This window comes from Hemiscyllium ocellatum, chromosome 45 (assembly GCF_020745735.1).
Source record: "Hemiscyllium ocellatum isolate sHemOce1 chromosome 45, sHemOce1.pat.X.cur, whole genome shotgun sequence".
NCBI lineage: Eukaryota > Metazoa > Chordata > Chondrichthyes > Orectolobiformes > Hemiscylliidae > Hemiscyllium > Hemiscyllium ocellatum.
The window spans coordinates 9,393,485-9,407,644 of NC_083445.1; the positions used below are offsets into that span (position 1 = coordinate 9,393,485).

At 42.0% G+C, this 14,160-nt stretch overlaps 1 protein-coding gene across 1 annotated transcript in view; it reads left to right on the plus strand.

Annotated features, from left to right (window-relative positions):
- LOC132835861 (uncharacterized) overlaps positions 1-14,160 on the plus strand; it is an 83,647-nt gene that overhangs the window by 27,385 nt on the left and 42,102 nt on the right. The window contains exons 3-4 of the mRNA XM_060854957.1: positions 3,162-3,235; positions 4,172-4,405. Coding sequence (XP_060710940.1) covers positions 3,162-3,235; positions 4,172-4,204 — 107 coding nt within the window. The 3' untranslated portion in view covers positions 4,205-4,405. The remainder of the gene's footprint in view (positions 1-3,161; positions 3,236-4,171; positions 4,406-14,160) is intronic.

Consider the following 14,160-nt stretch of genomic DNA (forward strand, 5'->3'; position numbering starts at 1 on the left):
CAAAATGAGTTATAGCCACTATCAAATTAGCCACAATCTTACTGAATGGCGGAAGGGCTGAATGGGCTCCTTCTACTCCTAATTTGTGTGCTTGTATGTGCATTCACACATGGTCACCACCAGTCATCGGATATGTCAATTTATCTGATAAATTACTCAGGCTATGCCCAATAGAGCATAGTGCAGGGGTCCAATCATGATGTCCTCTCCCACCAATGGGACTGTCCCTTTCCCCCATCAACTGCTGATAACAAAACAATCAATTTCAGAAACGATTCTTGCCACTGTTAATTACATTTCACTGTGCTCCTCTAATTCTGGCCTCTTGCACATCCTCGATTTTCATCATTGAACATTTGGCATCCTTTAGCTACCTGGGTCTGGAACTCCATCCTTAAACTTTGACACCTCTCGCTCCAAAGCAAATCTACCACTTTCACCTTGTCCTAGCATCATCTTAGGTGGCGTGGTATCAAATGATATCTGATAACACACCTGTGATGCACCTCAGGATAGTTTTGCTACATGAAGCATACTACAAAAATGCAAGCTGTTGTTTGTGTTGATCGATTGCTGGAAAGTAGGTACTTAATGCAGAAAAAGCACTCCTCTCTTGTTCCAGCGTAAGAGTCAAACATTAGAAGACAACTCGAGCTTTATTGGCTCATTTTATTGCTCAGTGGTTTAACAGCGTTAATTGTGGTGCCCTACATCCCGCATCCTCAATCTGTGAAGGACCTTTACAGAATCATTTATGGCATAGAAGGAGTCCACTTGCCTCATCAAGTCCATGTTGTCTCCCTGTGGAGCAATTCACTCACTATCCCTTATGCACTCGCTTCCTGTAGCCTTGAGAGTTTATTGGACACAGTTCGTAGGAGAAGTATCTTTAGCTGCCTGCCTCTCTTGTGTGATCTTGTTGGAATCTGAGCAAACCTGGAGGACGTATGTGATGCATACTTAATTTCCCTGTGACTGGTGGGTAGTACAGGGAACAGAAAGTGTCCTGGATTCTGGGCGTGGACCTTTCTATTTAATTTTGATGAATTTCCCTGAGTTTTATGGTTCGGTTCCTTATTAATTCTGTGTATCATTTGACATGGGGTTGAGGGGTTTAAACCTTTGGAATGATTAATGCAAAAGACAATAGCTGCTAAATTGTTGAATATATTTAAAGCTGAGAGGCAGATTCTTGATACTTTAGAAATCAAAAGGATATAGAGAATTTGCAAGAAATTTGAGTTGAAGGTCAGGATCAACCATGGTTACATTAAATGCTGGAGCACTGGATGGATTGACAGGTTTCTACCTAATTTTTATTTTTGATACATTTAACCAGCCATTCTGTTTAATCACACGCACATTGAAGGGGCTTATCTTTTGTGACCCAGCGTTCCAAAACACAACACAGCCATCAACATATTTGCAGTGCTTTAAATTATGCCCTAAACCTTTGACACAAATTACTCTGTGAGGAGCATGAGTTCCTCATTTAGAGAGATCATCAGGCTTTGAATCATATTCTGTGAAGAGTGGAAGTGCAGCCCAGGGGAGGACCGAGTTTAATGGAACAAGCACAACCAAATTGCTATGGGAAACACTGTATCACAAGAAGGAATAAGCTACAAAGATCAGGGTTCAGTCTGGGCCACATGCCTCTCTGATTATATTCACTATGAGCTCATTCACTTCTGTATATGGTGTGGTTTCAGCAATAACTATCCAAGAGGTTCGACGCCATCCAGAACAAAGCTGCCTGTTTAATCATCACCCTATCCACCACCTTCAACAGTCACTCTCTCACCGTCACACACTATGTACCATCTGCAAGGTGCACTTCATTGACTCACCAAGGCTCCTTTGACAACACATAGAAACATGGAAAATAGGAGCAGGAATGTGCCTTTTGGCCCATCAAGCCTGCTCTGCAATTCAATTAGGTAATGGCTGATCATCCAACCCAGTACCCTATTCCTACTTCTACCCCATATTCTTTGATTCCTTCAATCCTGACAACTGTATCTAAATCCTTCTTGAAAACAATCAATGTTTTGGCCTCATCTACTTTCTGTGGCAGAAAATTCCATTGGTTCACCACTCTTTGAGTGAAGAAATTTCTTCTTGTCTCGGTCTTAAATGGCCTACCTGGTTCTGGAGCTTTTTCCAAATCTCTGGCCTCTAACTTCCAGAAGGACAAAGGCAGCAGATACATGGGAACACCATAGCTGTAAGCTCTCTTTCCAAACCACTCACCATTGGAAATATATCGCTATTCCTTTAGTGTGGCTTGGTCATAATCCTGGAACTCTGTTCTTAGTGGCAGTGCTGGGTTATCTATATCAAACAGACTGCAATGATTCAAAACTGCAGCTGATTACCACCTTTTTGATGGCAGTTAGGGATGTGCAACAAATGCTGGTGACCCTCAAATCCCACAAATAAAGTACAAAACAATAGAGAGTCCAAAAACATTGGACCAGATGTTAGGGATCTGACCACCTAACATCTGGCCCAATATGACCACCTAACATCTAGCTAATTACCTAGCTCCTGAATCCTTCAAACTCAAAAATTGTTCAGCTACTTTGCACCAGAAATACAGGGAGCTGAAGTCAGCCCCTTCAACAAAGAGAATTTTTTTCATACAAATAAGCAAGCATCTGCAACCTGATTGTTGCCCATTTGACCGATTGCACTAGCAAAGTCAGGTGGGGACCACCGCAGGTTTCAAAACGACACTAGTTTAATTTTTGAGTCGTCTGCTTGGTAAAACAGAAAGCAATTTAGTTTGGCTAGAGTTTAATATGTCGGGCACATCAACAGAGTTGTCTATTTGCCTATAAAAATAACAGACAGATTGCAATGCGCAAATTGTCATTTGGAAGATGTAGCACGAATGCCAAGGGAACTCATTTATTGAATCATCTGGAGCAAGATCTAAGCAACATTTGGGACAGGGAGGAGGGGGGTTGGTTGGTGGTGGTGGTGAAGAAAATCTTGTTGCAGGTTCTGGCACTTGCTTAAAACAGGAGGTACCAGTAAACATCACAGAACAAAACATTTGAAAAATATGAAGTGCTTTCTCATTATCTGCTGAGTGGTATTAAATGGAGCGTACTTGAATCTCCACTTCACATAACAGATGTCATTCCTGTTACCAGTAGGAGGAAGACAGAGAGAAAAGCAAATGCTTTCAGTACCAGCCAGGAGAGTCAAGCTGCAACAATCACGAAAGGTATCATACCCCCTGTATTGCCAGCAATTTATCTTTCGGGCAGCTATTTGCCAGTATCACCCCCCCCCCCTCCCCCATTTCCACCAACTCTCATTGAATCCTTCCTCATTAAGGTAGATTCTCACCCCATCAGTTTTAATAAGGAGTGTTACTGAATAGACAATTTCTTGCTGGATCTTCCTGACAGTTTGCTAGCACCCACAATCCCAGAGTTCTCCTGAAGTGGTCTAAAATGAGATTACTTTTATGGGAGGGGGTCCTGAACTGAAAATTCTGAACTGCACCAAAGGAAATGACTGGGGATGCTGGAAATCTGAAATAAAAAAACACAGGGCAATGATGTTGGAAATACTGAACAGGTTGGAACAGCATCTATGAAGAGAGCAGGGTAGTTTAACCTGGGTGAGATCATGGTGAAGTATACAGAGAATACAGGGTCACTTCTGTGGCTGATTATCTTACATTAACATTTTTCAAGGCAGGAAATCTGCCACTTTTATCTGATCTGGCTTACTCCAGATGCTAAGCGATGTGGTTGACTCGTAATATGCCCCAAGCAAACCACTCAGTGAGGCTTTTTATGAATAGGCAACAAATGCTGGCCTTGCCAGCACTATCTCTGTGAGAGCATAAAAAATGTCACATCGAAGCATTAACTGCTCCCTAAGTGGGTGAGGTGGCTTATGTGGAATAAAAGTAAGTAAAAAAACTGTTTTGAACAAATAGTTCTCTCCTGTGGTGAATGACCCAGCTCTTAGTTTGTTGACAACATTGAAAAAGGTACCTTTAAGCAGCCCAATGGTTGCAATGTCTTCGTGAAGACCCACTAATAGAGCGATAAAGCTGATTACTATTATATTCCTCCTTCTGTCTTTCATTTTCACTTTACTCTTTCCTCTATTTCTTTCTCAGTGTATGTCACCATCTCTTTTTCAGAGGGATCTAAATCAGCCATTTTCAGTCCCTTGATCCTGCTGTTACACTCAACAAGATGATGTGTACTTCAACAACATTCACCCACCTTCAGTCTAACTGGCACCGTAATGAACTGGCAATCTTGATGAACCGGCAAAAAGTATATATTGAAATACCAGAAATTTGTTATATTACTGTGATCTCCATGATGTCCGAGTAGTCAGTTGAGAGTTCAAGTGAGAAGGCTCTCTGCTGGTAAGTTTTATTTTAGACAAAGATTATGGTATTGTTTCGGTCAATTATGTTGTAAATAATGTATAACAGTGATGTGTTAATCCCTTGCATTATATTTCTATTACTTAGTGTGTGATTTTACATTGATTATGTGGACCTTTGATCAAACGGAATATTTGATCAACTGGTATGCTCCTGGTCCCATTGGTGCCGATTACTAAAAGGTTTGCTTACCTCAGTCCCCTTATCTAAAAAACTCTGACAATTGTAGCATTTAAAATTTCAATTTACCCTTTTTGTGTGGCAGTATTACGCAATTGCGCTGCCCATTGTTTGAACAATGCTTTGCTTGATTTTGTGATATTCAGTTGTTTTTGGTTATGTAATCGATTTATTGTTCATGATTAGTTAAGCCTGGGTGTTGAATCAGATTTGTGTCTGCTAATCTGCCTTGTTGGCATTAACATCTGTAGTACCCCAAAATGTTTTTAAAATCCTGAATACAGCAAACCACTAATATGACAATTACTGACCAGATATTCTATTTTTGTTCAGTGGACTAAAGGATAAATCTTGAACAGAACATCAGATGTAGCTCCCCTGTCCTTCTTCAAAATAGTGCCGGGGATCCTTTACATGTACCTGAACTGGGAGGGTGAATTTCTGAATCAACAGACAACACCCCAACAGTGAGGTGCTTCCCCATTGGAGCACCAACTGTGTTTGCTTGCTTACTCAAGCCCTGGAACACCCAAGACCTTGTAGTTCAGAGGATAACACACTGAGCCACACCTGACAATAACACTGAGTTGAAAGCACAGTGTAGACTTTTAAAACTTTGTACAAAAATTCTGTAAATGAAGCTCCCACACACTTTGAAACATGTACCATCTCTCCGGTGCTCTGCATAAAATCAAAGATATAAAATGCAGAATACACTTAAATCCTGGTTCAAATATTAACAAAATGTCACCTGATTCTGGAATCCGCCAAAAAAAAATCTCTCTGTACCTATGTTTTAAAGTTGGCCATGGTTCAGCTGCCATTATTCTTACCTCTGAGTCACAGGCTTGTAGGTTTAAGTCCCATTCCAGCACTTGGGTACATCTATCCAAGCTGATGCTCCAGGGTAGCACTGACAGAGTGCAGTACTGTCAGAACCAATGTCTTCGCATGCAATGTTAAACCCAGGACTCGCTTATTCTCTGTGGTGGATGTAACAGATTTCTGTCACTATTTCAAAGCAAAACAGGTGGGGAATTATCACCCTGTGTCCTACCCAAAGTTTATACCTCAATAATTAGTACTAAATAAAAGAATTACCTGGTCATTATTTGAACTTGCTGTGCACATATAGGCAGCTACGTTTCCTACATTACAATAGTGACTACGCTTCAAGAGCATGTATTGGCTGTAAAGCATTTTAGGACATCTGGTGTTACAATACAGGTCTTTCTGTGTTCCTGCCTGTTGAGTTTCCTTATCATCTGAGTAGTCCTTGATCAAATTGCATCCACCAGCCTTTACCTCAAGGAAATAAAAGCTAGGTTTAGGGAAATTGTTCTTGTTATTTAACCCTTTGAGCATCAGGATAATTCTCATGGATTTACATGGCTCTCCCACCTATAGTATTTATTATACTCAGTGCCCAGAACTGATTGCTACACTTCAAGCTCTATACAACTGATGCATCACTGTCTATTCTGAATTCCAAATCCCTTGAGATAAAGGCCAGCATTCTTTTTGTGTTTCTAATCGCTTTTTAGGTACACATGCGTCTAAATCCCATTGCTCTTCCAGACATCCCAGTTCTTACTATTACGTAGGATATAAGCAGTTCAACCCCAAACTGCCTACACTAACGTTCAGTTTCCACCTCAGCCTAGCCACACCTTTCTTGCTCTAAATCTATCATTGTAATCCTTTATTCCTTTCTCCATCATCTACAAGCCTGACTCCTTAAAAGTCTCTGTAATATTCACTGCCACTGTAGGAACAACTTTTACATTTACACCATCCAAAGACATTTCTTCCAAATTCCCAGGAAGAAATTTTCTTTTATTCATTCTTTCACAGAATGTGGATGCCACTGGTAAGGCCAGTATTTGTCGCCCATCCTTAATTGCCCTTGAACTGAGTGCCTTGCTAGGCCTTAACTGACGGCTGTTAAGAGTTGCCCATGTTACAGTTGGTATGGAGTCACATGTAGCCCAAAGCAGGCAAGGAATGCAGATTTTCTTCCCTAAAGGGCATAAGGGCACCAGATGGGTTCTTAACAATAGTTTATGATAATTTATGAATTTAAATTTCACCACTGCCATAGTGGGGCTTGAACCCATGATCCACAGAGCACTAACTGGAATTTCTAGATTATTAGCCCAAGGACACCACTTCCTTCCCTTTTGGTGACTATTGATGATTGCTAGCCTAATATTGATATAATCATAATGGCAATTGATAGCCTCTTCCACCACAAAACTAATCAGATCACAGGTGCAATATTGCAAATAATTTTAGGCCTCTTACCTAAGGAAAGATATAGTAGCTTGGAGATAGTCCAGAGAAGGTTCACTATGTTGATACCAGGTATGGAGGGACTATCTTATGAGGAGAAGTTGAGTAGGTTGGGCCCGTACTCATTGGAATACAGGTAGTTTGTCTGTAACGTGATGGTGACATTCTTGTGGAGCACATGAAGTCCTGCACTCTATTAAAATATTTGACACTTAGTAAGGAGGAAAGGTGAACTGTTCAGAGGAGTAGCAGTAACAGAGAGACATTGACAGGTGAAAGAAAGGGATACAGCTGCCAACAGATGGAGTCCAATGTGCACATAAAAGAGCAATCAGAAACATGAAGATAACGCTGGCCTTGATCTCAAGGGACTTGGAAAAATTGCACTGTAGAAACAGCACTTAAAGTGTTGGTGATGTAATCATGTTACAGTTAACACGTTTTAAAAGTTTGCACATTAGAAACAGTGTCCTCAATTCATCAGTCACGTCACAACAAATTTGCATTAATGAAACACGCGTTGTAACAGAACGACTTGCATAGAACAATGAGAGGGATCTTATTGAAACATACAGAATTCTTAAAAGACTTGGCAGGGTAGATGTGGAAAAGTTGTGGGAGAGAACATAATCTCAGAATAAGAGATCTCAAATTTGAATCAGACATGATGAGGAAGATGTTCTCCCAAAGGGTATTGAATCTGCGGAATTCTTTACTGCAGAGGGATATCAAGATTGGGTCATTAATTATGATCAAAGTTGAAATAGATAGATTTTTAATCAGTAAAGGTGTTTTGTAGAAAAAGCAGGGAAGTGGAGTTGAGGCCATGATCTCATTGAATGGTGGAGCAGACTCAATGGGCTGAATGGCCTACTTCTACTCCTATGTGCTCTGATCTTATGGAAACATTGTCTCTGTTTCCATTTGATGAAAACCTTTCACCATTTTAAACACTCTTAGGTCAGTCCTCGTCCTTCTTTTTCTAAGAGGACAGGAACTCAGCCCTGGCAATACTTTCCTGATGTGTAAACCCACACATAGAACCCTCCCTCTAACCCCTCTGTTGTGAAAATGCTCCATTTATTTTTCTTGGATCCAAAGTTGATGATCTCATACTTGCCCACATTGGACTCCATCTGTTGGTAACTGTACCCATTTCTTTCTCCTGTCAATGTCTCTCTGTTACTGCGACTCCTCTGAAAACAGTTCACTTTTCCTCCTCACAAAGTGTCAAATACTTCAATATGGAGTGCAAGACTCCATATGTTTCAGGTTGAGGACATGTTAGTTGGGGACACAGGGCCTGTAACAAAGTGATATGTAAGTACCTGAGGCTACGGTATAAAAGCTTGAGGAGCTATTTGCCAATCTCACCAATTAGAGAGCCTTGTTTTTTTTCGCCACTCATTGTGTCTTGCCTCTCAACTAATTACAATGATACAAGGTGCTTACACATTAAGGCTGCAATGCTTCCAAGACAGTGAGTTCTTTTCCAAGAGAAAATTTGAACTGACTTACACAGTCAGTGAAAGTGAGCCCAAGCTCCAATCACACAACTGTAGAACTTCTCCCAATTCTTCCCTTTCCTGTGAAAGCTTTTTCATGTAAGGACCATAAAAATATTGGAGATTTTCAGGGGTGCAGAGAGGGTATTTGGAGAAAGGTTGTTTTGACCATCGCGATTATTTCAACTGAGCAATAAAATTTCTGCTCCCTTCATAATTGACTGTGAGAAGGCAGTGCACTTGGAGGATGGACCAATGGCAGGAAGTGAGGGAAGAAGAGTGGAAGTGGGGCATTTAGAGGTGAGAAGTTGTGCAGTGCAACTTTCAGGAAGGCACATCATTAAGACACACCTGATAATTGTGTTGGCCTGTGATATATCCATTCTTATCTGGGGATACAATCCCGGAAATGGAACGCAATCTTGTAATCCTGAACAATATATTTCAATCTGCCAAGGCTGTGGGACAAGGAATCGAATTGTGTCTTCTGTTTTGAAAGTGCATCTCTCAAACAACCCCAAATGCTTCATGTTAGAGAACAGATAAGAAGGCAATGAAAGGTGGGACAGATAGGTTTCACATCCCACACCTCCAAGTGGCAATCCCAAGCTTCCAGTTGCCTGCCATATCACCACCATGTTCCATGGCCAGCATTTCGGTTGCAGGCTTGCTGCAGTGTTCCAGCGATCTTCAGAGCAAGCTTAAAGAATAGTATATCATTTTCTGCTTGGGGACCCTGTAGCCTCTAGGACTCAAGTCAAATTCAAAAACTTTAGAGCTTGGTTCCATTCTTCTCTGTATTTTATCCATTCCCTCACATGGTCCTGATATGACATGGGTTGGTTTTAGCACAGTCACCCATTGCCACGTACACCTAGGCCCATTATCACACTATGCAGGTTGCATTCAGTTTTGCTCACCTACTTTCTCCTACTCTTTGCTCTTATTATTATTCATTATGCTTTTCTTCTTTCCTGGCCTGCTATTCACAATCTTCATGTTTATCTACCCCTTTCATAGGTCTCCCTCGCTCTGAGCTCCATTTCCAACTATCTGCTCACCACCACCACACCACACCATTCCCCACAACTTTGTCTTCTGCATAAATGCCACCTTCTCCTAGCTGCTAACAGTTCTGATGAAGAGTCACTGGACTTGAAACATTAGTTCTACTTTCTTCCCACAGATGCTGCCAGACCTGCTGAGTTCCTCCAGCAATTTCTGTTTTTGACAATCTTTCATTCTGTTCATATAAGGACAGGTGAGTCTCCAATTCATCTCCACTAACTGAATAGAAATAAGCACCCAACTGATTTCCTATCTGGTTCACTAATATCTTTTAGGGAAGAAAATCTGCAGTCCTTACTTGGCCTGGTCTACATATGATACCACATCCACAGCAATATGGTTCATATCTCAGTTCAAGGACAATTAAGGATGGGCAATAAATAATGACCTTGCTAGTGATAGATCCAGCAAAAGAATAAATAATAAAATACTTGATACTGAAATCTGCCATAATGTAGGCAAGCACACATAAAGTCATGAGTTTAATGACCTCCCAGGCTGTTAACAGAAATACTTGCATCTCACATCTCACTCAAGCAGAAGGCAGTTAAGAGTCAGCCACATTGCTGTGGACAGACTGGGTAAGAATAGTAGATTTTCTTCCCTAAAAGACATTAATTAACTAGATGGATAGTAATGGTAATGGTTACTTAGATATATTGGACCAGCCTTTAGTTGTCTTCAGTTAAAATTTCACATCTGCCATGAAGGGATTTGAGCCCTTGGCCCTAGAGAATCAACTTGGCTTTAAGGATTGTGTACCCAGTAGCATTATCAATATGCCACCACCTCCCCACAGTCTTGAGTCACTTGAGCCAGTTTCAAAACTTCCTCTATTCTGCCCCAATGGATCTGGCGGATGTCACCTTGATTGCTTCTTGCTGGATTACTTTGGCATGCCACACAGCAGACACCCTATGTAAGGGCCTGACTATTTTATGACTGCTTTGTTGGCTAAGGAACTGACATTTTCTTTCTCCTGTCAGGCAGAATGGTGGGACAGAGACCTACATAATTCTAAGGAACCTTGCCTTGGCTTGCCCTTCCCCACCTATTGCACATTGATCATATGCCGCTGAGTGGGATAAGCAGTGGGGACTCTGAGAAGAGGCTGCAGACCCTTCAATGTTTCAAAGGCTGGGTAACATTCCCCTCAGCTGGGGAATGTTTCCCGTAATGCTTGTTGCAGTGCTGGCACCATCCTGAAAGAACATTCAAAATTCAGTCGGCATCAGATTGTGGCAAGAATGGGTGCGCAATTTGTGCACAGCAAGATCCCGCTCATGGCACCAGCAAGCTTGCCTGATTTTTATCAATGTAGATTGAAAGGGACACTCACAAGGGCATAAAGTAGCTCTCCCTTGAGGTGGCAGGTGGAGAATCTTTTTGACCTGAAGAGACAGACCTGGCTGGGGAGGTCTGGGTTTGATATCTCTTTTGAAACTGGCACCTTTGACAATGCTGTAGTGCAGCAGGAGGCTTCTATGTAGGGCCTAGCATGGTGTTTCTTTATTTAAAATGAGCGGTACCCAAACATGCACCTGGGTGGAAACAAAAAGAAAAACAACCTTCACCTGCTTTTACTTCAAATACTACAGAATGGTCCTCAAAATGACTGGCGCTTTAAGTCTTGGCAGAGTGGAGGAGTGGGGGCAGGGCAACCTCACTCACAGTCTATTACAAAACATAAGAGAGGATCCAGTTAGCAGCAGTTGCTCTGCGATGCCACCTTCTAATTTATGCCACCCTGGCAACGTGGCATCGAGCAACTGCTATAGTCTACAGCATTTCATTTGTGCGTCTATCTTTTTGTGTGTGTATTTTGTTTTCCAGTCTGTGCATCGCAGGCCTTAGCGACTGGACTGGCAGAGGTCGCCAAGGCTCTGTAGGGTAACTAATGTATTTGATCTGATGTTGGGTGCAGGTGGCGCGAAGGATGGTATGCCGAAGCTAATCAGGTTTACCAGTGCCATCTGTCACTGCCAGAACATCTGCTGTGAAGGTGACCCCATCGCCCTTTGTTAAAGTTACGAGTTGGCATCTATATCAGTGACACCAACACAGCACACACAGCAATGATGGGAGCTGGAGAGGTAGTGGTGGAGGAGGGCGGGTGGTGTTGGTGGGAGAGTGAGGGGAGGGGGGAGTAGGAACGGCCATGAAGCTTTTGAACAATGCCTCAGCTGTGCGAGTGATAAATGAGACTAATTTAATCGCAATAATGTACTACTTCACGTTTGCCAAAGGTTCTTTTAGGGACTGCCTTGTTACAGCAGTCGACTCCAGAATTTTTTTTAGAAGTTTCTGGATGAATTCCACACAGATGGCAACCCTCAGCTTTTTTTTGTTTTTTTCCACCAGTTTCAACAGCACAGTTACATATGTAATATTTGTCTGTGTGTGCAAGTGTATGACTGTGCAACTATATTTTTGTGTTTGACACTGTGTATTCGTGATATTGTGTGTAATAAACTGTGTGTGTGTGAGACTGTATCTGTGCGGAAGACTTTATCTGTGTGTGACTGTGTGTGTGTGTGTGTGTGTGTGTGTGTGTGTGTGTGTGTGTGAGAGAGAGACTCTGTGTCAGTGTGTTTCTCTGTGTGATCGCTTCTCTATGTATGTAACTGTGTGTCTGTCTTGAAATTGCCTTTGACCATTTTCCTTTACTCTAATTGTTTTACTTTAGTAATTTTATATTTTATATGATTCTGTCAAATGTTGAATTTAACTGTAAAACTCTCATATAAGCTAATATAAAATGAAGATTGCACACGCTAGAAATGTGAACCAAAAACAGAAGTTGCTGTAGAAACTCAGCATGTTTGGCAGCATTTGTGGTGAAAAAATAGAGTTAACGTTTCAAGAGCAGTGATCCTCCTTTAGTTCACAGATTGGTCTCAAAATATTAACACTACTTTCTGTCCACAGATGCAGCCAGACCTGCTGAGTTTGTCCAGCAATTTTGGTTTTTGTTGCACATAATTTAAACTTTAGTAGTGACGTACACCCAATGTGCCTTTGGACATTCAGTGTGCTGTAAAATCACAAAGGTTACTTATTTACTGTGGATAACAACTGGCAGGGCCAGCATTTATTGCCCATCCCTAATTGCCTTGAACTGAGTCACTTCAGTGTCAGTCCAATTTGCTGTGAATCTGGAGTCACACGTAGGCCAGACCCCCAGGTAAAGACGATTTCCATCTTTAAAAGATATCAGTGAACCAAGTGATATTTATGGTAATCAACAACAGGGACTAGCTTTATATCCCAGATTTATTAAATTGAATTTAAATTCTACTAACTGCCATGGGAGGATTTGAACTTCTGTCCCTAGACCATTCTGCGTTGGTAGCAGATTACTAGCCGAGTGACATTACCACTGCACCATCCACTTTTTCTTATAACTGCAATTTTAACCTATGTGGTCAGTGGGGTTTGGGAGTTTGGTTGCAACTTGTGAGTTGTGGAATTTAGGAACAGGCAGTGTATGTGTAAATTGGGAGTGAGTCAGTGATTGTTGGGAATGGGAGAGGGCCTGTGGTTGTGAGGGTCAGTAGTGGGTGAGTGGATGTGAGGGATGTGAGTGGGTCAATGATTATACAAAATAGGAGTGATTGTGGGGGATGGGAGAGGGTCAGTGGCTATGAGGCATGGGAGCAGGTCAGTGATTGTGGAGGATGGAAGTGGGTCAGTAGGTGTGGGGCTGGGAGGAGGTCAGTGGGGGAGGGGAGAGGACAGTTTGACGTGGGGGATGGGACCGGGTCAGTGGGTTTGGAGAATGGTTGTGCAAGTCAGCGGGTGTCAGGGGATGGAAGTGGGTCAGTGTTTGTGGGGGATGTGAGTGGGTCAGTGATTGTGGGTGATTGGAGTGGATCAGTGGATGTGGACAATAGGAGTGCTTCGTGATTGTGGGGGATGGGAGTGGGCCAGTGATTGAAGGGGAATGGGAGTGGGTCAGTGAATGTGGGGGACAGGAGCGATTCTTTTTCAATTCTTGCATGGGTTCTGAGAAGAGGAGTGTGCCATTGGAAAGGCCAATATTTTTGCTCATCCCTAATTTCTCTTGAGTGGCTCATTCAGTCCTTTCAGAGGTTGATTAAGAGTCAACCAGATTGTTGCATGATCTGGTTTCAAGTGGAGGCCAGATCAGGTAATGATGGCAGACTTCCTTCCCTAAAGGGATGAGTGATCCAATTGTTTTCTTTTTCTGCATTGATCATTATCATGGTTATGATTACTAAGAGGAGAAAGTGAGGTCTACAGATGCTGGAGATCAGAGCTGAAAATGTGTCGAATCTCCTGTTCCTTGGATGCTGCCTGACCTGCTGCGCATTTCCAGCAACACATTTTCAGCTATGATTACTAAGAGACTAGCATCTAATTCAAAAACGAATCTCAAATTTCAGTAGCTGCTATGGTTGGATTTGAACCCATGTCTCCAATGTATCGTTCAGGGCCATGGTCCAATAACAATACTATTACACAATCTTCTTCCCAATTGGGCCATCTTCACCTAGGCGAAATGCACAGAAGTGACTTCAGTTGTTCAGTTTGTCCGGTTTTCTGTGCCACCCAGTTGTCAGTCACAAGATGGGATAGAAGGCTGGAGGGAAGGTGGAGAGAGAAAGAGGGAGAGAGAGAGAGATAAAACAGGTTTAATGAGAAATACCTCTTTTTCCATGTTGCTGA